Source organism: Myotis myotis, unplaced genomic scaffold (genome assembly GCF_014108235.1).
Source record: "Myotis myotis isolate mMyoMyo1 unplaced genomic scaffold, mMyoMyo1.p scaffold_m19_p_2, whole genome shotgun sequence".
Classification (NCBI taxonomy): domain Eukaryota; kingdom Metazoa; phylum Chordata; class Mammalia; order Chiroptera; family Vespertilionidae; genus Myotis; species Myotis myotis.
The window spans coordinates 135,781,751-135,804,691 of NW_023416324.1; the positions used below are offsets into that span (position 1 = coordinate 135,781,751).

At 39.8% G+C, this 22,941-nt stretch overlaps 1 protein-coding gene across 6 annotated transcripts in view; it reads left to right on the top strand.

Annotated features, from left to right (window-relative positions):
* The window catches only part of CRYBG3 (crystallin beta-gamma domain containing 3), a 131,278-nt gene that overhangs the window by 54,019 nt on the left and 54,318 nt on the right, over positions 1–22,941 (top strand). For 4 of the 6 annotated variants that reach the window (XM_036352724.1, XM_036352726.1, XM_036352727.1 and 1 more), the window contains 8 exons: positions 145–260; positions 1,541–1,688; positions 7,880–8,016; positions 9,205–9,319; positions 10,765–10,800; positions 10,917–11,018; positions 13,046–13,179; positions 16,740–16,866. In XM_036352724.1, coding sequence (XP_036208617.1) covers positions 145–260; positions 1,541–1,688; positions 7,880–8,016; positions 9,205–9,319; positions 10,765–10,800; positions 10,917–11,018; positions 13,046–13,179; positions 16,740–16,866 — 915 coding nt within the window. The remainder of the gene's footprint in view (positions 1–144; positions 261–1,540; positions 1,689–7,879; positions 8,017–9,204; positions 9,320–10,764; positions 10,801–10,916; positions 11,019–13,045; positions 13,180–16,739; positions 16,867–22,941) is intronic. The other 2 variants (XM_036352725.1, XM_036352728.1) reach the window with 2 other exon arrangements.

Consider the following 22,941-nt stretch of genomic DNA (forward strand, 5'->3'; position numbering starts at 1 on the left):
GATTATTTTATTTAAGGATTTAACATCTAAAGTCATGTCTACTTTATATACTCAGGATATTTTATTTTCTAGATTCTAGGACTTTTGACAATTTTAAATGCATTTTTAAAGTTAGTTATTGTGCCTGTTTTCTATATGTTGCAGATGGTTATCTATGATCTCCACGGAAGTAATTATAAACAAAAGGTCTACTGTAGTATTCTCGATGCTACATCATGGACCTTTCCAAATGGGGTACTGATAAGAGTTGTAAGAGGCTGGTAAGAGATCTCTTAAAATTTTATAGCATCCCCCCCCCCCCCCCTGCTAAATTAAATGTTTGGTTGCCATTTATACTTTTGTATTTTTTTTTATTAAAGTCACATTCCCTTTCCCCTCTTTTTTGACAGAATATTTTGAAGCATTATTAGTGTTTTATAACTTAGTTAGAGGCCCAGTACACGGATTCGTGCACCATTGGAGTCCCTCGGCCTGGCCTGCGGGGATCAAGCCAAAACCGGCTCTCCGACATCCCCCAAGGGGTCTCGGATTGTGAGGACTCCCTCCGCTCTGGTTCCGGGTGCGTCACCCAAGAACCACAGCTGCCAATTCACTGCAGCTCTGCAGCTCCTGCGTTTAGCATCTGCCCCCTGGTGATCAGAGCAGGTCATGGCTACCGGTCGGAGCATCTGTCCCATGGTGGTCATTGTGCGTCATAGCTACCAGTTGGACAGTCGCTTAGGCTTTTATATACATAGATTGTTCTGTTTCCTGTGGCAGCAAATATAGGCTGTTCTTAGTGCTTAAAGCCAACAGTAAGTGGCAAGAGCTAATATATACAATATAACAATCAATACCATTGTGTAACTGCATTATTCACAGGACAGATTTGGCAAGTTGAGCTGAAGGCTTCAATTGAATCAAGCATAGTTTTGAAAATGAGTTTGAAGTTGGTGGGATGCTAAGAATGTGAAAGCCACATACTTAGTCATTTGTGCAGCTGACCTGCTCAAAACATGAAGGATTCTTTGTATGTTGTCAAAATGAGGGGGGGACCTCACTTGTTCTTATGGACCATATCCCATGGATATGTCGAGCCAGGACTTCTTTGCCCAGTATTTGAGTTACCCACTGGTCAGTAGTCATGTTGTAAGCATTAAGTAGTGCTGGCTTCATGTAGTAAAATGGGACACACGTCCTCTGTTAACCAGTGACAGGAAAATTAGAGTAGAAGTGGAATTTGGAATTGTTAAGCTACTGCTTTTATTATAAATTTGTAACTTTGTGTGTACAACATCTATAAAGTGCATATATACATATAGGGATAGGCATGGATTATAGGATTATTTCAGGAAGTATTACTTCCAAGTTTATTTTTTCTTATACTGTTTGTACTTAAACTAGCATATATATCATTTCAAAAATAGGATTTTATGCTAATAGTAGAAAATCACCCAGATTTAAAAATGCAAAAAGATAAAATGGTCTATGACTTTTTTTTTGCTTTATGCTTCATTTCTTAGAAAATCAATTATAACTGATCATGCTTTTTTTTTTCCAGCTGGATTTTATATGAGAAACCACATTTCCAAGGTCAGAAATGTGTGTTAGAAGAAGGAGAAAAGGTACTAAATCGTGACTGGATCCTTCAGAACAGAATGCATCCACAGAGAAACTTTGTATTGGGTTCTATCAAACGTGTTATAAAGGTAAGAGAACTGTTGATTTCTTCTATTTTTTATTTTGTTTTGTTTGTCACGTAGTAAAGCTGTACTTTGGCCTAGCAATGTTTAGAAATGGTTGCCATAATTTGTGCTAATTTCATTGATCTTTGTTATCTATAATAGTAAAAGCGTAATATGCAAATCAACCAAACAACCGAACAGCAGAATGACTGTCCGAATGACCTTCCGGATGACCGCACTATGACACCCACTAGCACCAGGCCAGCCAAGGCGGGTGCGATGTGATTGGTCGGGGGCCCGGCCATCGCTCCATGATCGCCCTACAAAGGGAGGCCCAGGCCACGAACCGGTGGGCTGCATCAAGTGGGCGGGGCCTCCCTCTGCAGGGGTAATCCATTGAGGAACCCGGCTGGGTGGGTGGATTCTACCTCTTTGGAGTGATCAGTCGTGGGGCTCCCAGACTGTGAGAGGGCAGAGGCCAGGCTGAGGGACCCTCCCCCCGCCCCTCCCCCCACCAAGTGCACGAATTTTGTGCACCGGGCCTCTAGTATTAATTATAATATTTCATATTATACATATTAAGTGAATGCTAATTTAAAGTATTAATTGTAATCTGGGCCATAAAATCGTACATGGTATTATATATATACTACAGGCCCAGTGCACAAATTCGTGCACGGTTGGGGTCCCTTGGCCTAGCCAGTGATTGGGGCCAATCAGGGCGGGGGCGGGGGGACTGGACTGCTGGGCGGAGGGACCACAGGAAGTTGGCTGGCTGGGGGGAGGGACTGTGGGAGGTTGACCGGCCACGGGAGATTGGCTGTGGGAGCACACTGACCACCACGGGGAAGCTCCTGCATTGAGCATCTGCTCCCTGGCAGTCAGTGCACGTCATAGCAACCAGCTGACTGGTCATTCGGTCGCTTAGGCTTTTATATAGTTTTTTAATAGCAGTAGAAAGATATCATCAGGTATCTTTAGGAAAATAATTGATATTTCCAAATATCTTTTTTTTAGTACAGTGGGGCCTTGACTTACGAGTGTCCCGACTAACAAGTTTTTCGAGATACGAGCCGTCTCTCGGCCGATTTTTTGCTTTGAGTTGCGAGCTAAAATTTGGGTTATGAGCCAGCTTTAGATACCCCACCGCTAGTTGGCACAGTGAACGTCACAGTGAACGCCACAACATCAGCCCAGCATCACGTGTCTCACTCACTCACTTTAAGATTTGACATACGAGTAATTTGAGTTACGAGCTCCGTCACGGAATGAATTAAACTCGTAAGTCAAGGCCCCACTGTATAGATTTCTTCTCCTTTGTGTAGTTCTGAGAGAGAGAGAGAAAGAGAGAGAAGAAGAGAGAGAAGAAGAAGGAGGAGGAGGAGGAGGAGGAGGAAGGAGAAAGGAAGGAGAGAAATAAAGGGAGTGTTAGGAGAAGGAAGGAATGGGGAGAGGAATCGAAGGTGCATTGCCTATTTTTATTTTCTGTTTAGAAAATGTTATTTCATACTAAGATGAGAAGTCTTTCCGTATAAAACACATTTTGTAGGTAGCCCTGTGGTGGTTTGAGGAGTGAATTAGTGATAATGACAGATGTCAGATAAGGGAAGCAAGCTCCGTGTTTCTTAAAGTTCCTTCAGCAGTAACATAGCACATGATTTAGTTTAATTACTCCTATGGTACTCAAAAGACTTTTTTTTTCAAATTATGGAGATTTCTTTTATATGCTTAAAACGGAAAATTATGATATGAATTGATGTTATTAAATTCTTGATAATTGTAGGTAGCATACCAAAAAACTCATATTATCATAAAGGGGTGTCTGCATGTATTTCTGCAAAACTATAACAAACCTGTGTCTACAAATATCTGTGTCTGCTTTTTGACCCAGTACTGTGATGGGTATTGGGAATAGAAAAACAAGTGAGATACAGTCTCGTGCTTCAGGTTATTCAACGTCTAGGGGGAGACAGTGGAGCCACACGACCACATGATGTAAGAAGTTATCTGCAAGGCCCAAGGACGCACAAAGCAGAGACACCTGCCTGGAGGGGGTGGCACCAGATTGGAATCTTGAGAAAATAAACAGGAGTTGGGCAGCGGAGGAAACTCAAGGGAGTCCTGGCAGGGTGTTTTTGGTGCTGCAAGGAGATTAATGGTTTGGCATAAAGGACAGTGTTTCTCTATAGGGCTCGCTTAATTAGCTGACTCACTAGAAATTCCTTGAATGAATAATGAGTTTGTAGGTGGAATCGTCCAAGATTTAAATAACATGGTTTTGTGCCCTCCTTGTGAGTGCCAGGCACCATGCCAGGCCTGGTGAGGAAAGAAAGATGAATAAGATGTTGTAAGCAGCTACCTCCTAACCCACTCCACCCAATCAAACAATAATAAAGTCAAACAAAAAAACAGTCTGTTAAGAATGTCTATAAAGCGGTATTTGCACATCTGTCATTTGCTTAGAATATATTATAAGAAAGAATAAGTCATGCTTGCATTTTTTCCTTCTTCCATTGTTTGTTCTTGGAATCTTATTTAAATTGCAGTGTTAGTGCCCACATATCTCGAACAGGCTAGCAACTTTCAGTGAGGAAGGAAAATAAAACTATTGAGCGTTGAATGGAAAAGGCATTAGCATTGTTCTAAGTATTTAACAAAGTAAGAATTGAGCATCAAACTGCTTCCTTTCTCCAACAGTGTCAAAATGCTGGTTATGGATAACTTCACTTTCATGGTGGCCATTCCAAATTCACCGAGGCCCACGCCAACTTACCTTGTTTCGTCATCTTTTAGATGCTGTACTCGGACTAGTCAAAACTTTAATGTTCTTTAAAGATAATACTTCCAGTGGTGTTTTTCACTTTGCTGTGAATAGATCAGGTGCCATCCATTATTGTGGAATCTGCTCTAACGTCATCTCTGCCCCAGTGAAAATAACTGGGGGTGGGATAGCAGCGCAGTGAGTCTTGAGTCAAGTGTTTTCTTTCCTCAAATAGAGGATATGAATATTGCAAATTATACTGTGTTTACCATGCATTTAATTTTTTTTACGGAATGACATTTTTCTTATGGTCAGAAGTTACATAGGTTGTGTCCTCATTAATGAACCAAGAAGAGAGATGTTAGATCAGTGACTGAAGTATTTATGTGAGGTGGAGACAAGTAGATTTTCATACTGTTCTTTTTTAAACTGCAATTCATTCCCACTCTTTTTCTATCCTGCAGCTTTGTCTCCCTTCCAACTAATTGCTTTAATAGTCTAAGCTGGCAAATTTCACCAAAATATATTTGTAAAGTAAATCATGACTAGAAAAGTCTGGAAGGAAGCCATATAAATGTTTCTTTACTGAGAGTAAACTGTTTATTGTTGCTAGGCTACTGTAAAGCACCCTTCGGTCGCTAGTGTTTACTACCTTTGACCATCTAGAATTATGCAAGTCTTGCAAAAGACTTTATTTCTTGAGTAGACACCATAAAGAAGCTAGAACTTAGTGAAAAATTTTTCAATCAACTGGAGAAAAAATATTGATCCTCTATTAAAGACAGTTGAGAGCTTAAGCGTTCTTATTTTTGTTTATTTTTTCATTTTTTTTAGCCATTGTCATGCATGTTCCATTATGCTGTTTCCTCCTGTGTTGTGGTGGACTTGAATGCCTCCTAGCTTTTTCCCTTTTAAAGTGCACCACCCAAACATTGTTTGTACAGCACAATGCAGAGGAAGCTTGTTTGTGTGAGACACTTAGTTCTATGCTCTGTTCCTGCCCCCAAACCCCAGGGGAACATGAGTATGGCACAGTTCTGTTCCTAGAACTCTATTATTCACAGCAAACAAAAGAGCCTTGAAGATTGACAGGTGACTGTTCTGGACATTTCTGGCTGTTTTTGAAATGAAACTTTAGAAGGAAATAAATTTTTATACTTTAAAGAATGTTTTAGGTAATGGCTTTTTACTGTATTGCATTTTAGAACTAACTTTCTGAAAATAAAATGTATCAATTTGCTTGCTTTTACATAGGGAGAATTATTAGTAATGATTAATAAGAGAACTCAGTTTGGAGAAAGGTTAAAAAATTAGAAATTTACAGTTTTAAAATTGCAAAATTGATTGTGATAAAAAATACAATTGTTCAGTCCAGTAAGTGTCACCTCTGATTGTTAACTGCATTTACCTATTTTATTAAAGTATAGTCATTTGAATTTCATGATGACCTAGATGAGAATTTTGCTGCTGAAACTTAAATCATAGAATAAAACACCCACACCTACTGAGATAGACTGTGTGTTCAGAAAGAAGCACATCTGTACTTTCAGGAAGGGAAAATAATTGTGGTTTTGATTCCCTAAGAAAAGTTGAGGTCATTTTTTACTTAGAACTTGACTATTTAAAGACTAGAGGCCCGGTGCACAAAAATTTGTGCACTCGGAGGGGGTCCCTCAGCCCAGCCTGCACCCATTTGCAGTCCAGGACCCCTTGGGGGATGTCCACCTGTCGACTTAGGCCCACTCTCCGGGGGATCAGGCCTAAGCTTGCAGTCAGACATCCTTCTGGTAGCCAGGGAACCCTTGGGGGATGTCCGACTAAAGACTTAGAACCCCAAGGGAGCTCTGATGAGGAAGCTGGGGTGACAGAGGAGCCACACTGTCCTGCCCTGCCACCCTGGGTCGGGTTGCACATGGGATGCCCCGGCGGGCTGGCGGATCGCTGCTGCCCCACCCAGCTGCCCCAGGTCGGGTCGCACACGGGACGCCCGCCGCCCCGGGTCGCAGATAGCAGGCCTGGATGGTGGCAGGGCAGGCGGGATGGCGCTGTCCCGCCCTGCCAGCAGTATGCAAATTAGCCACCATCTTTGTTGGCGGTTAATTTGCATATCACACTGATTAGCCAATGGGAGGCGTAGCGAAGGTACAGTCAATTACCATGTTTGTCTGTTATTAGATAGGATTTTCATAAGTAAGAGTACAGAGGATTATCTCTGTAATTTCAATGGGGGAGACATTTACAAAGCATAGTGAGGCCAGAGAGGGAGTGAAGAGAGCGTGGAGACCAGTATGACCGAAGAGTTACGGAGATTAGTATAGATTGCTAGGTTGGTACCATATTATAGAAAGGGAAACCAATATAAATTTGATGTGCTTGGGTCTTGAGCCAAGGAGTGCCATGAGGAAAGTGGTGTTCTAACAACCCCAGCTGTATTAAGAGTGGCTGGTACTTGACTGGTGGTATAGGCCCATAATCGAAGTCTTGGCCTTGATGAAGGACTTTGAACATGGGAATAGATAAGAGATAAACACAAGTGAAATTTTAAGGAAGGTTTGACAGACGTGGTGACAGTGGATGTGTGCTGGAATGTAGGTCAAATTTCCTAATGCCTTTCTTCTTCAAGTCAACTTGTACTAAAGAAAATAAAATGCCACAAGTAGAAAAACAGATTTCCTTTACCCTCATCTCTAATTCCTACCTCTTTTGTCAATGTAAATTAGATGACACACTGAAGGTGTAGTACCTCTCTGCTATTTATTTTTTAATGTTGCTCATGAGATCAGCTTTTACTTAACCTTTCCTCCCTGTGGCTCTGTTGTGCTTCTAAGAAGGAAGGCTTACAGGTGTTTGGCACTCAGATAGTTTGGTAACTCTGAGCATTGCTTCATGGAACAAGACTTCTAAAAACAAAGCAGAAAATATTGAAGTAATACTTTTTCAAACACTAATATTTATAATTTTCATCATATCAGCATAACTTCTTAGAAAAATGTATTGGTTGCCAGATAGGAGGGGGTTGGGAAGATGGGTGAAAAAGTGAAGGGATTAGGAAGGACAAATTGGCAGTTACAGAATAGTCATGGAGATGTAAAGTACAACATAGGGAATATAATGAAAAATATTGTAATAACCATGTATGGTGCCAGGTGGCTTCTAGACTTATTGGGGGGATCACTTCATAAATTATATAAATGTCTAACCACTATGCTATACACTAAAACTAATATAAAATAATATTGAATGTAAACTGTAATTGACAAATGTAAAAAAAAATTTTTTTTTCAAGACGAAAAATTTATTTTAAAAAACTGGTATGGGGAAACAGTATTTCTTTTATGTTGCCCTGTGAAGAAATTTAACTGAGCAATGATAATAGTTGTAACTGAGTGTGCAGGGTGCTGGAACACTGGACTGTGTGTTTCTTAGATGATTTCAAAACCAATTTTTTTTCCAGGATTGCAGTATTCCGGAGATAGAACTTTGCCTGCAGTCTGACCCACCATGTTGTCCTGTCTGCATACAGCGAGCAGTCCCTAACTTAGAAGAGCTGGATATCCCCAAATACGTGTCCTTCACTGTGAAGTCTGGAGTGTATGTATCCATTTCTCTTTATTTCAGTGATGGCCACCAAAGTTAACTTTTTGTTTCATATTTCAGTAAGTGACACACATATTTCTGAAGTGTAAGTTCATTTCCTTTGTGCCCCTGGATACCTAAGAAATACTGCTGCAGGGACGAAATAGATTCTCTCTCATTGGCTCCTATTAAGTCTTTGCTGTATGGCTCACAGGAGCATATACGGTCTCACACACCATTCTCGATCAATCGATGCATCCATCTCTTTTTCTCCACCAAATTTTAGGACTTAGAAATAAAAGTGTGTCCCTGGCCTAAAATTCTGCAGCCTGAACTATTTCTGGAGTGTCTCAGTGCTAGTAGTTGCTGAGTGCCTCTGCAGTGCCAGGGACATGGTGCCTTTTTGTTTATTACTCCTCTATGCCTTCAAGGCAGGTGGAGCTGTGCTCATGTTATAAATAAGGCAATTAAGGGGTTGGGCTCAGGCTTGGCGTTTCTGATTCCAAAGGTATCTTCAGAAGTATGGGTCTGAGTTTAGTCTTAATTCAAAGATGCTGTGATGCCTGGTTCAACATGGATCTCTCTTGTTTCATTCACTGTTTTCATCTGCTTTGACGATGGTGCTGTAGAATTTTGGGGTCATTGTAGGACGTCTTTCTTCATATTCCCCAACCATGGATTAGAACTCTTGGGCAGACCCAGGAATTAACCCTATCCATGAGCAATATCTGTAATTATCAAATTTAGGTGGAAGCTAGATGAGTCTTTGGGGAGTCTTATTCACATACTGCTCCTAAGGCAGCCAGTAGAACTGATAACTGATTCTAAAAATGTAGGTCAAAGTTGTAAGATGCCTAGTGGAATCCCTACCTCTGATAGCTCCAGTTTTCAAAAGAATGGAACATGGTGGCATGGAATTGATACTTCACTTATATTCTGCTTGACTTGACGTATTGGAAACTTTTAATGCTTGGAAAACATATGGTAGACTTATTACAGGATCGGTAGTGTTTGAATGTAAGTACTTAATAGCATGTTAACTTGTTGTTTCTTGTTGGCACAGTCACTTTGAGTGAGTTTATTAGCATAATTCCATGATGGATTTTTGTTCTGTTTTTACATAGCCCTTTTAACTTTTAACTTTTACAGAACCAGACTAAGGTATTCCTGTTATACTTTAACCAGTCATTCCTTTCTTTCTAGTTGGCTTGCCTACCCAGATATTAATTTTAAGGGGCAAGCTACAATTTTGGAGGAAGGCCATGGACTCTTTGAGATTTCTGCAGCAGAAATGAAATCATTGCATCCACTTCAAATGGTAAGCAAATGTAAAAGGAAACATTTTTCCAAATACCCATGAATCCAAAATTAAATAGCTCTGATGATTGCTCATGCATGTCAGTCCTGAGAAATGAATGTGAATACTACTGAACTAACAAACTATGAATTCATTGTTTTTCTGTTTCTTTATATTGTAGAGAATATCCATGTGAGAAATTTTAATTTTTTCCCAGAAGACAAATGTCTAATTTATTTTGTGCTAAGTTTATAACAGTACATGCAATTTCTTTATAAATATTCTGTGAAATTTTTGACTGTTTAATAAAGTTTTGAATTTTTTATGCTTATTATAAATTACTAATAAATTATACTCTTCAATTGTAGTAATGCATGCTAAGCTCAGCATTAGTAGTAAATGGGCAGTCTGTCACTGGTGGCTTTCTTAAAGATAAGTACTTTCAATGTTTATTTTCTTGCAAACATTTTTATTTGAGGTGCAAAGTGTTAATTAAATGTTACCTGTGTGATAAAGGCATATTTGGTGGTTTTGTGCCTTTTTTAAAAATTGAGAACAAACTAAGAAATTTTAAGAAATATTATAATGTGGGACAGCATTAGAAACAAGTAGATTATAGAATTAGTTCTTTTGTAAGAAGAAAGGTACTTTTTATGCTCTACAACAAGCATTTCAAACTCAGAGGCTAACACGGGCCAAATAAACAAGGCATGTGGCCTGTAGGCCATGAGTTTGACATGCTTGCTCTACAACCTTGAAGCCAAAAAGACATTAAGTATGCTAAAAAGTATTGACAGAACGTGGAAGAGGAAGTGCTCTCTCTGATTTAAAAGCCCAAGCAATTGTAGAGAAGACTTTTAGTAATAAGTGCTTTAGAAATCTCTTCTGCCAAATGAGGTTTTTAAATCTAACAATTCCACTCTTATTTTTGGACTTGGGATTAAATCTTTAATTACTCATGTGTGCTTAGGACTGAAGTTCTGTTTCCTTCCTTGTTGTTGTTGTAATCTGGAAAGTATAATATATATGTTTTTTTAATCTCAGAGAGGAAGGGAGAGAGAGAGAGAGAAACATCAATAATGAGAGAGAATCACTGACTGGCTGCCTCCTGCACGCCCCACACTGGGGATTGAGCCCACAACCCAAGTATGTGCCCTGACTGGGAATCAAACCATGACATCCTGGTTCATAGGTCATTGCTCAACCACTGAGCCACACTGGCCAAACTGGAAAGTATCTTTTAATATCTCCTACCCCATCTACATTGATGTAGAGAAGTCTGGCTTGATTTTAACTATTATAGAGTTCTGTTCTTAAAATTTTAAATTTACCACAACTTAAATTTAACTGGTACATAATCTTCACTAATCAGATTTTTATATAACCTATATATGTATGTCACATAGTTACTTTCAAATGTTTTAAATGTTTATATATTTAACATTAAAATTTCTTATTATCTTAAGGGTGGACTAAAAGTGGAAATGCCCATGAACTTAAAGGTAAGTTTGGAACAGGCTGATGTAGTAGGCTAAAAAAGATTGAGTATTAATTTTTTGTGTAATTCGAACTGTTAAAATTGAAAACAGTTACCCGAATATATGTTATCAATGCCCAGCTTGTGAATGTTGGGGTGGGGGGAAGTGACAGCACAAAAGCCCAGGTCTGTATTGAAAACCCAGTCAAGCCCAATAAGCACCTACTGACACGTGGAAAGGTGGTAAGTTTGATTTTTGTTTGAGGTGGGGTATAGGTCGCAGCTAGATATTCAGGTGGAGCTACTTAGCAGGCACTTGGGATGATGCTCAAGGAGATCCAGGATGGTTAGAAGGTGTAGATAGCTCTGTCAGGTAGACGGCAGTTTTTAAATCATGAGTATTTAAAGGGAAGGATAGAGGCGATGAAAACTAGAGTGGTAGCGGTGCCATGATTAAGCACATTTGGGGGGAAAAAGGAAGAAATAGAATTATAACATGTGTCTAAGGAGAGATCAGAAGATAAAAGTGCAGTGAGAAAAGCTGCCAACAGGCCTCTGTGTAATGAGGGCACGGCACCTCCAGGGGCAGGGGTGGGCAGCGATTGATCCATTCTTTCCTCCAAACAGACACACAGCATCCAAACCTCCCATTTGGGGGCTTCCTAATTTGTGGAATTGACTACCATTCTCTCTAGATGGAGTCTTTTGGAACTCAATATCTGAGTGTGTCTAAAACATTTTGGCTGTATGATGGAATCACACATATCTGAGTTTTAAAAAAATACTTATGCCTGGGTTCCACTCACAAAGGTACTGGTTTGGTCCTGGGGGTGATCATATTTTGCAGAGCTTCCCCAGTGATTCTAACTTATAACCAAAGTTTCAAACCGGGGACCTAGTAGATGCAGAATTAGCTGGGACATACCCTGAATAGCTCCTGTCTCAGTCTCCTTGCTTGCTGAATCAGAACTTAGGTGCAGCAGGTTGGGTCTGCCTTGGACATTGCAGTCTGACAGGTTGTAGAAGTGTATGAATGGAATGGCTGTCATAGACAGCCACAGTTTTCAAGGTGCTAGATGTCAGTTATGGCTTACTCATCAAAGGATTATCGCTTCTTTCTTATTTTGGATGTGTTCGGCATATGTATTAAACCCAAATAAAATTTCATTACTTCCAATGCAGCAGCTGGTGAAGAATTAACAGGTAGAAAACTGCAGGAGCAGTGCTACATATTTACTTCAGTCTGTATAATTTTATCAGTTTTTTAAAAAAGAGCTACGCATAACCCATAGACAGGACAATAGGGTGGTAAAGGCTTTGAGGGGAGGAGAGGGCAATGGGGGATACAGAGGGGACATGTGTAAAACTTACAGCAATAGAGGTTTATAAAAAAGAAAATAATAATAAGAGCTATCACTTGCTGGTTCGCTGTGTTTGAGCATGGGATCTTACTTGCCAAGGCCATGTGTTGCCAGTTGTGCACAGATTATGCCATTAGCCACAAATAGGACCAAGTGCTAGTATGTGGGTAGACTAGCGCTGTTATCACTTCCACATACTAAGGGCAGCTCATATTTGAGAATAAAGAGCATCAAAATAGTGGAAAAGAAATACTTGTACCAATCCAAATTTAAAGTAAATGAAATGCTGCAAATTTATTTCCTTCTATACTTACCTCCTCCCCCCTAATTTAAATCAACCATGGAGTAAAAATACTATAACTTTTTCAATCATTTTTTATTTTTAGGAAGTTTTCTACTTAGACTCAAGAATTTGCCTGTCTCTTTCTTCTCGTTAAATAGTAACGACCATAGAAGCAGCGTTATAAGAAACAGCATATGTTTTCTCAAATCCATAGATAATTTATTATTATGCCCTGGAACCTCAAGAGAACTTTTATTTCTTACAGGGGACATTCCATAAGTATAAGGAAGGTTTGTATTAAATTCTAACCACAGGGATAAACTTAGAAAGATAATTCAAGAACCAGTTATAAGAGAGTTTTTCCTATGAGAGGGTCATAGGATTTGGATAACCAGAACAATGTGATCAGACTTGAGTATATTAATATAAGAGAAGTATACTATTAAGATATTTTATCATTGTGATGCTAAAGACTCATTTATGCCTTGTAACTGTCAGACACTGTGCTCTAGTGTAAGTATATATTAATGAAAAAACAGACCATGATCCTTATTCATGGTGTTGTCTTTAATGTGTATCTATTCTAAAATATGAGCATTTAAGTACTTTCCTTTCATATTTTTCAGGTTATTATTTATGAAAAACCTCACTTCCATGGACAGGCCAAAGAGTTTAGTGAACATATAGATTCTGTCCCTAATTTTTTAAAAAATGATGAGGACTTTCATGGAATTGGATCTATTCGTGTCATCGGTGGAGTGTGAGTGTCATATTTTCAATAGTTGATTTAGTCTGTTTATGAAGGTCAGTACAGAAAATGTGCTAAGCAAAGCAAAAACCACCTGCCTTAGTCTGAAGATATAAATTCCTTTGATAATATGGGAAATAAAAAAAATATTAGCTACTAGTAGCTTCCTGTGAACTCTTGGCATTACAGATTTTGAGGTAGATTAAATAGAAAATAGTTTCCAAAACTTCAGCACTTAGTATTACTAATCACAATACAGAAATAAGAATTGCAAATAAAATTATTTTCTTAAAGATTATGAACATGGATGAGAGCCCTAGTTTTTCTGTTTGTTTGTTTTAAATATTTTTATTGATTTCAGGAAGGAAGGGAAAGGGAGAGAAAGATTGAAACATCAATGATGAGAGAGAATCATTGATCGGCTGCCTCCTGCACGCCCCATACTGGGAATCGAGCCCACAACCCAGGCATATGCCCTGACCGGGAATCAAACCATGACCTCCTGGTTCATAGGTCGACACTCAACCACTGAGCCACACTGGCCAGGCTTAAAGTATTTTTAGTGAATATTCTGTCCTATAGCTTCCTTACACACTCTGATCTCATAGGGTCAACACAACACAAAATAAAAAATCTCTTCTGTTGCTCTTAGTTGACTCTGTGCTGAGGACACTGACAGTGAGCCCTCCCCCATTAAGAAGTAGCCTGGTTGTCTGTTTCAAAGTAAGGCATTTTGATATTGTTAACCTGTGGCCCCGAACTGCATTTGGAAGCCCCCAAAGAACTCCTAAGTATAAACCCATTGTAGCCATCATTGTGCTAACTCAGTCTGAGTCAGCAGTTACTGAGGCAGGAGCCCCAGGAAATCTGTGGCCCGACTGGGCGGTGCCTTCTGTATGTGTCCTGGCAGGTAAAACCAGGGAGAAGCAGCTCTCACAGCTTATTCTCCATTGTCAACCTAGTACTGATCCCTCCAGATACTTTGTTAGTCTCTCTGTTGATATGTTGGTCTAGATCAGGGGTGGGCAAACTTTTTGACTCGAGGGCCACAATGGGTTCTTAAACTGGACCGGAGGGCCGGAACAAAAGCATGGATGGAGTGTTTGTGTGAACTAATATAAATTCAAAGTAAACATCATTACATAAAAGGGTACGGTCTTTTTTTTTTTTTTTAGTTTTATTCATTTCAAACTGGCCGGATCCGGCCCGCGGGCCGTAGTTTGCCCACGGCTGGTCTATTTGGAATTTTGGTTCTTTTTTTTTGGTTCATTTTAATTTAAGCCTTGGTACCTCTTGATACTTATGCTAACATTGTATAACTTATTCAGGATACTCTAGCAAAAGATGCTATTAAAATACTTTATTCATAGAAATTAAATGACATATAAGATCACTCAGGCATCTACATTTTAGAGACTTAGAATTTGCTATTTCCAGCAAAAAAATCAAGCGGTGGCCATACCAACCAAATTGGAATTATGAGAGACTATGCAGTATGCTAGATAGGTGGGTCATATCCATAATTAGTCTGACATTTTGGTAATCATCTCTTTGTTTTGTTTTGGTAAATATATTTTTATAAAAAATACATTTATTTTTTTCTTTCAATTTTATTTTGTAATTATTTTTGAATTTTAAATTTTTATTAGGGGATTGAAGAACAAATATGCCTTGGACAAACCCATTTCTATTGTGGTTGTATTTATTTGCGGTGTCCTCTGATTTGTGAACACACATGCTTCTTGTTAATCCTTTGCTAAATATTTTTGCCTTTTCTTCCCTCTGGGATCCAAATATTTTTCCCATTAACTAGATTGTGATTGTCATTGTTCTTTCCTATAATTATTTTATAAAAATCTCAAAATATTATGGCTTACAATACAACGTACATACTATCATTTTTATATGGCAACTGCAGAGAAAAATGTGATGTCCCCATTGAGAGATAAACAGCTAACTTCATTATTTTTTTCTGTGTTTCTACCATTTTTCTCTTGTCAGCTGTTTATATGTGGTATATGAGGGCTCTTCGTCATCTCTCTCCCATCTTGAGGGATCTGGGGAAAGTGAGGTTGATGTTTCTTAATTTTTCTCAGATAACATCTACATTTTAATATCTCAGATGGATATATACATTGAATCTTAATCAAATCTATTCAGAAAAACTGGGCAGAAGATTTTCAACTGTCATATGAAAATTTACTGATCTCTTCTTTAATATTCTTTAATATTTTCATAGGCAACCCACCTAGAAATACAGAGGACACCAACTGAGCCATTCTCTGTTGGTCCTCTGTACCTTTTATTATTTGTCCCATTCAAATGCATTAAAAGCTTGCTTTGAGTAGCCTCATTTATATAAAAGAAAGCTTAGAATTTGAAAGTTCTTATAAGATTTATTTTCACATAATAGCTTAAGAATAAAGTAATGCTAGTTTCTGTACACATTACAAATATATTAAGATGTATAAGACATGTTTATTCCAACTCATGTGCCCCCCTTCCCCTGCTGTACGCACACCTGCAGCACAAAGTGAGGAAGGATTCATGATTGCTGAGCAGCTCCTGCAGTTTTGCACCCTATGGAAACCTGTGGAATATTTTTTATATCTTCACAACTATAGTAGAGGTGGAGAAAGGAAACAAACAGTAGCCTTACCAGGCTTCAGTTTGTCAAACTCCAGAATTCAGAAGTCCCCAACCCAGGAGCCCAAAATAGTCACCCTTGGCATGTGTCAGGGGAGCGGGTCCCACTCTGGTCGCACAGTGTGGCCGAAGGGAGGGTTTAAGCGCGTCAACACACACTGTGACCCGTCTTTGCCCACACTGCGTTAGCTACACCGGTTACTCCGTAAAATGCAAGTTTCACGGAGGAGCTTAATGCCTAATGGTGATTATCAGTGCTCTAGTGACAGTTGTAGATTAGAAGTCAAGAAGCCTGGGTCCCTGAAACGTACTGATAAAATGGAGGGAGCAGCACTTCCCACCATGAACACCTACAGAAGTCTCTGCATGCACGAAGGCCACCAAGGCTAATACCAGCTCGGTCGCACTTCCCAGTTTCTCTTTGCCAAACCCCCGTGTGATGTGTTTTAGAGCTGAAGCCTGGTGAGAGGCTCCTTTGATCTAAACCTAAATGCATGTGTAATATAGTAATCATGCTGTCATTCCAGAGGGCTTCATCAGTACAACAGGAGTGACTATCTTTGCATCTCATTGTGGGTTTGTAATTTGTCTCATTGCCTATTTGTGCTTTCCATTATTTTTTACTTGGTAAACTGTTCTTCAACCATTTTGAGATGTGGTATCAGGCCACACCACATGCATTAATGAGCACTGCTTTGTTGTAATTCTGCAACAGTTGACCTTTTGGTGGGAGAGACTGCAAACTATAAAAATTACTGGTCCATGGAGCGTATACCATTTGTCTTTGTAAATGGTAACAAACCAAATATGTTGCTTTTAAAAACACTGTGATTTGCAACGGGGTGCTTTATCATGATTTTTTTCCTTGCGTTCTTGACTACAGTTTTACGAATGAATAGCTCAGTTGGTGTCCTCTGTATTTCTAGGTGGGTTGCCTATGAAAAAGAACATTTTAAAGGCCAACAATTCTTGCTTGAAGAAGGAGATTTTGAAGACAGACATGCTTATGGGGCATTGAGCGGCCCCATCTTGTCTTTCCGGTACTTACAAGCTGTGAGTTAGCTCCCAAATTCTTAATTTCTCTCTTTATTTTTCTGTAAAAGTTGGACATGATCTCTGATACAACATGAGGTTTTAACATCTTTCTAAAACCTGAGGGCACTAAACTAAACTGCTTATGTGACGTGCCTGTCTTTTGTTTGTTTGTTTTTTAATTGAATTTATTGGGGTGACATTGGTTAATAAAATTATAGGTACAGTTCTATAATACATCATCTGTATATTGTGTGTTCGCCACTCCAAGTCAAGTCTCCTTCCATCACCATTTATCCCCCCTTTACCTTCTTCTACCTCCCCCCCCCTTGCCTGTTTTTCTAACTGCCATGATTATTTCAGAATACTTGCATTTACTTTTTACCTATTGATTCCACATTTTTGAGCACCTGCTTTGATAGCTGGATTGTGCCAGGTGCTGGAGATACAGTGGCCAGAGACTCAGCCCTGCCCTCATAGAGCAGGCAGTCTGATAGGGAAACGACGCTTACAGCATTGTTTGATGTTTGACGGTGATTGCCTTGAGCACAGAGTACTGAGGGTACTCAGAAAAAGGTCAGCTACTCCTATTGGAAGTGAGAGGAAGTGAAGAGGACAGCTGAGCTGAAATTTCAAGTTCAGGAGTTACCAGGTGAAGAAATTCAGGACAGGGTGAAGGGGAAAGATAGGTGCTGTTTCAGTAAGAGAGTAACACATATAAAGGCAAGGATGTAAGCCAGTGGTTCTCAGTTTGGGGTGATTTTACCCTCTAGGGGCCATTGGCAGTGTCTGGAGAAATTTAGTATTGTCGTGATTGGGGGCGGGGGCATGCTACTGACATTTAGTGGGTAAAAGCCAGGGATACTGCTGAACACCTACAATTCAAAGGGCAACCCCTCTTACCCCACCTCCCACCCCCAGCAAAGAAGGAATCTTCTGACCTAAAATGTTAATAGTGCTGAGGTTGAGAAACTGCCATATTAAGTAATGGGGGTGGGGGGGCAGGGAATGCAGGTAAGTCAGGGTATTAGGGAGAACTTTGGGAAGATGAGTCCAGAGGCAGATAATGCAGGGCCTCATATGCCATGTTGAAGAGTTCAGTTTTTTTTTTCTTAACTTGATAATGAGCCACTGATGGATTTTAGACCTAGCGAGTATGATTAGATTAGTGGTTTAGAAAGATCTTTTTGGTGACTGTATCAAGAAATGGCATGGTGTAAAGGAAGTCTGGAGAAAAGAGGACCAGGACCTTGCAGGACTCCAGTGAAAGCTGATGAAGCTGTAGAGAAGAGGCGGTGAATGATAGAGTTCTGTAGGATACCAGGCCTTCTCAAATGTGGCTCATTTCTCTGGCCAGCCCTGCAGACTCTAATATGCTCAGAGGGGCATGTTTTCTTACGATTGAGGCATTCCCACTGCAGTCTCTTTCCAAAATAATCTGTACCCATATGAACTCTAAACTCTGGCATAGTGAAAGCCCTCTTGGAAGGAACTGATAATGAAGCGAAGGGTGGTTGTGGGTCCACGTGCACTGAGCACAGGGTGAGCGCAGAGGTTGTGTGCTCTGGCCCTTCTGGTCTGTGTGTCAGGGCCAGCAGCAGCTCTGCTGCAACCCCTCACCTGGCCAGACAGGAGGAGCCAGAATGGGAAAGGAGCACAGGGACAAAGGAGCTTTTTTTGTGTGTGTGTTGTTGTTTTTTTCCATGAAACATCCTTGTCCATAAGAGTTGGAAACCAGTTCTACTTGACAGAAATACAGGGCAATCCACTGAAGACTGGGCACTGAGTTTACTTGAGTGACAGATAGGCAACTTTTGAGGTATTTAGTCCACAATATACAGTGACCAGTGGTTTTCTCTACCTAGCCACTCCTTACCTGAGCACTAAAAGGCAAGCAAGCCCTAACTGGTTTGGCTCAGTGGATAGAGCGTCGGCCTGCAGACTGAAGGATTCCAGGTTCAATTCCGGTCAAGGGCATGTACCTTGGTTGTGGGCACATCCCCAGTAGGGGATGTTTCTAACGAGAGATCGATGTTTCTCTCTCATCGATGTTTCTAACTCTCTATCCTTCTCCCTTCCTCTCTGTAAAAAAAAATCAATAAAATATATTTTAAAAAAATAATAATAAAATAAAAGGCAAGCAAGACAAAACAAGATAGTCTTCAATATTTTTTTTAAGGTTGTTGACCCCACTCTTTGAGTAAACTGTGGGTCATGATTCGATGCATCTTCCACCTTGTATCAAAATTTTCTTTTCCCTCCTTATTTCAAAAAGAATTGAGTGGAAGCATTGCTGATCCTAGAAATGTTTAGAAATGAATGTGATGATATCTTCCAAAGATGACTGTGACTAAAGCAAGCTAACAAAAAAACAAACCTCATCTCACTAATTAAAATCTACCAATAGTAGAAGACATGAAAATATATGAATACTATAACTGTACAGGGTGGGACAAAAGTAGATTTACAGTTGTAGCCACTTTCGAGTGCAATAATTATTTTGTATTATTATTTACTTATTGTATTTGAAAGTAGATACAACTGTAAACCTACTTTTGCCCCACCCTGTAGAGCTACATAATTATGAAATATTTGATATAGACTCTGTGATAATCTATATTGGAAAAATTGGCATGTTAATTAGTGCTGCATACAAAATTTGTGGCATTTACAAAAATAAGTAAAAGTACCCTTTCAAGAAGATCTTCTATTCTCCTTAAATTCAAGTTAAAAGGTAAGTTATTAAGTTATAGTTAAAGATGTTTTCATAATCCTCATTATAATATTCTAACATTTGTCAAGGACCTTACTTTCATGCTTATACTTAATCGTCACAAAGGCATACATACGTTCTCTCAGTCTTACAGATTCAGAAACTAAGGACCTGAGAGATACTGTGCCCGAGTGTAAAGCTGTGAGTTAAGGGAAAATCTGCCTACTCTGGAGCCTATCCTTTATAATAAAGAGCTAATATGCAAATTGTCATCACGCCCTCACGCCATCACATCATAACGGCTCAGACACTCAACACCAGGGGGAGAGGAATGGGGACCAGCCAGGTACAAATGAGCTCATGAGAGAGGAATGGGGACTAGCCAGGCTGCAGCCCGAGAGAGGGACAAGCCGCCTGCCCCCGAGGGGTCCTGGATTGGAGAGGGTGCAGGCCAGGCTGAAGGACCCGCCTCCCCCCTCCCCCATGCACAAATTTTGTGCACCGGGCCTCTAGTGCCATATAATTCCTTTTCCTCTTTTACAAAATGGTTAGACTAACACAGCACTTAACAATGGAAAACTGGATCTCATTCAACCGGAGGTTTATTGGCACTTCATTTGTGGCTGTAAAGATATGTCACATTGCAGACAATACACATACTTATAATAAGTAATTATTTACATGAACTTTCAGACAGTTTACTTATAAACTTATGTCCACAAAATATTTCAGATGAAATATATGAACAAATCTGTACATATTTAGAAAATTTAGAATTTAAATATGTTTATATTATGAAAATGCTTTTAAAAACTTGCTTATCAAGTTTTACTTAAAAATATTTCAAGTAAAGTATTTTAAGTATATAATGGGAGAGTTCACTTTATTGAGGCATGCTTGACATGTAAAGAGTTGTGCATATTTCTTTTTATTTTTTTGTTTATTTTTTATCCTCCCCTGAGGATATTTGTTTCATTGATTTTTAGAAAAAGTAGAAGGGAGGGGAGAGACAGAGAAACATCAATGTAAGAGAGACACATTGATTGGTTGCCTCCTGCACACACCCAGACTAGGGCAGGGATTGAGCCTGCAACCTAGGTATGTACGCTTGACTGGAATCAAACCCATGACCTTTTAGTCCAAGGGCAGACGCTCTAAACACTGATCCAAACCGACTAGTGCCACCTGTGCATATTTAATGAGTTTGGGGATAAATTACACCTGTGAAACCATCTACCACCATCAGAGCCATAGACATATTAGTCATCTCCCCAAATTTTCTTCCATACCCTTTATTATTACTTTTTTATGTGTGATAATAAGGTCTACCCTCATTGAAAATTTTAAGTAATACAGTATTTAGATACAGGATTTAAAGCCTTTGTCACAGACCTACATAAGTAGGAGACTCTCAGATGTCTCTAACCTTAGAAAGAGTGAAATGCTACATTTTCAGATGTAAGTTGAGGTAATATAAAATAAACAAAAGGACAGAAAACTGCGTAATACAATGCAGTTTTCTAATGTCTTGGCTCCAGTATGCAGAACACTCTGGATTCTACTAAGGTCAAACCCGGGATGAGTTCCTTAGGGATAATGTGATCTGTGTCCCAGCGTGCTTTGGAGAGTACAACCAGAAATGTGTTCCTAATTCCAAATGAGTCAGGCAGATGTGTTGACTTGGAGTTGAGTATTTTTTTTAAAGGACAAGACCAGAAGGAATATAGCAGTAGACTTCAGGGATTAAGGAAGGAATTTTTATTTTTTGGCTTTCTCAACGAAACTGTCTTGATAGACTTGTTTTCCACTAGCTTTTTTATTTGTTTTTGTTACGATTTTCAGACTTTGGGCCCCTTTTCAAATTTCTGAAGCCAGGTGGAATGCAGAGGAGGTCTTTCTCCTAAAGTAATGGGTATGCTCAATCTCCACTGGTGTCCCATGTCTCATCGTCCACGGGGCTTTTAGCGCAAAAGCTCTGGCACCCAGTCAGCTGAGGGATGTTATGGAAATTAAAAATAATCAAATTTCTGATCTTTAAGGCTGTTTGGTCCTGCGGCAGCTGCTCATTCATTTTCTTAGCAGCAGGAGTACTGTACTGAGAAACTATTAAACTATCCCGATTTTTCAATGGATGTCAGTGCTTTGAAAAAATAAAGTGGAATATAGAGTTGAGGTCATTCCATCATTATTCATTCTTCTCCAGCTGTAAAGCCCCATTTAAATCAGTATGACTTCCGACGTTATTTAATTGTGCCCAATAAAGTGGGATGGCAGTGACCTGGTAACCTCGTGGGGCTTACTCAGGATGTTGTAACTCTGAGGGCCTGTTGCAGTTACCGCCAGAACAAGACATTTACAATTTTTTTGTTTTGGGGTGTGTTTTCTTTAAATATTTCATGCCATGCTTTGTACACATGACCCTGGAGGTTTAGCTACAGATGATTGGAGTTGGCTTAGAGTTAGAACTCTGCCTGGAAGGGGCACCATAGTGATGGCAGCTAGTCAACTAGATCAGATATTGTATATTTGGTAGGTTTCAGGAAAAATGCAGAGAAGCTCAAAACTAGGAGAGTGGTTCAGAAGGGTACTTACAAAAGACAGAAGGCAAGAGCTATAGGCACCAAAAGCCAAAGCTGGAAAGAGGAGAGCAATGCTACTTGGGAGATTCCCATGGCCCTTGGTAGACAGAGCAGGAAGGACACACACACTCAAGCCATGGGAGTAAATTTTTTAAAATATATTTTTATTGATTTCAGAGAGGAAGGGAGAGGGAAAGAGAGATAGAAACATCAATAGTGAGAATCATTGACCAGCTGCCTCCTATACGCCCCACACTGGGGATTGAGCCCACAACCCAGGCATGTGCCCTGACCGGGAATCAAACCATGACCTCCTAGTTCATAGGTTGAAGCTCAAGCACTGAACCACATTGGCTGGGCAGGGAGTAAATTTATTTGTGAATGCATACACTGTCAGCACTTGCACCTGGCCCTTTTGACAGCAGATTCCTCTGTTCGGCTCTGGGCTGCATTGTGGTCAAATGGCCTGTCCCTCCAGCCTGCTTCCCAGTTCGCCCTCCTCACTATGGTCATCGCCCACAACCCACACAGTTGATTTGTGCAAGTCATTGCTCAAGTAGAGCACATCACATAGTAACACAAGTTATTTTCATGAAAGGGCACAAACACGTTAAGTATGCACATATCTCTATTTTTTGTCTTTGTCCCATTTGATTCCAACATAATATAATGAATGACATATGGTATATTTCAGTTTATCCCTGCACCCCCCTTCCTGAAACCCTAACCCAGAGTAGAGTAGGTAATAGAAGCAGAGTTGGAGCATTCCAGAGTGACCTGAGAAAGAGAGGGAGGGGAGGAGAG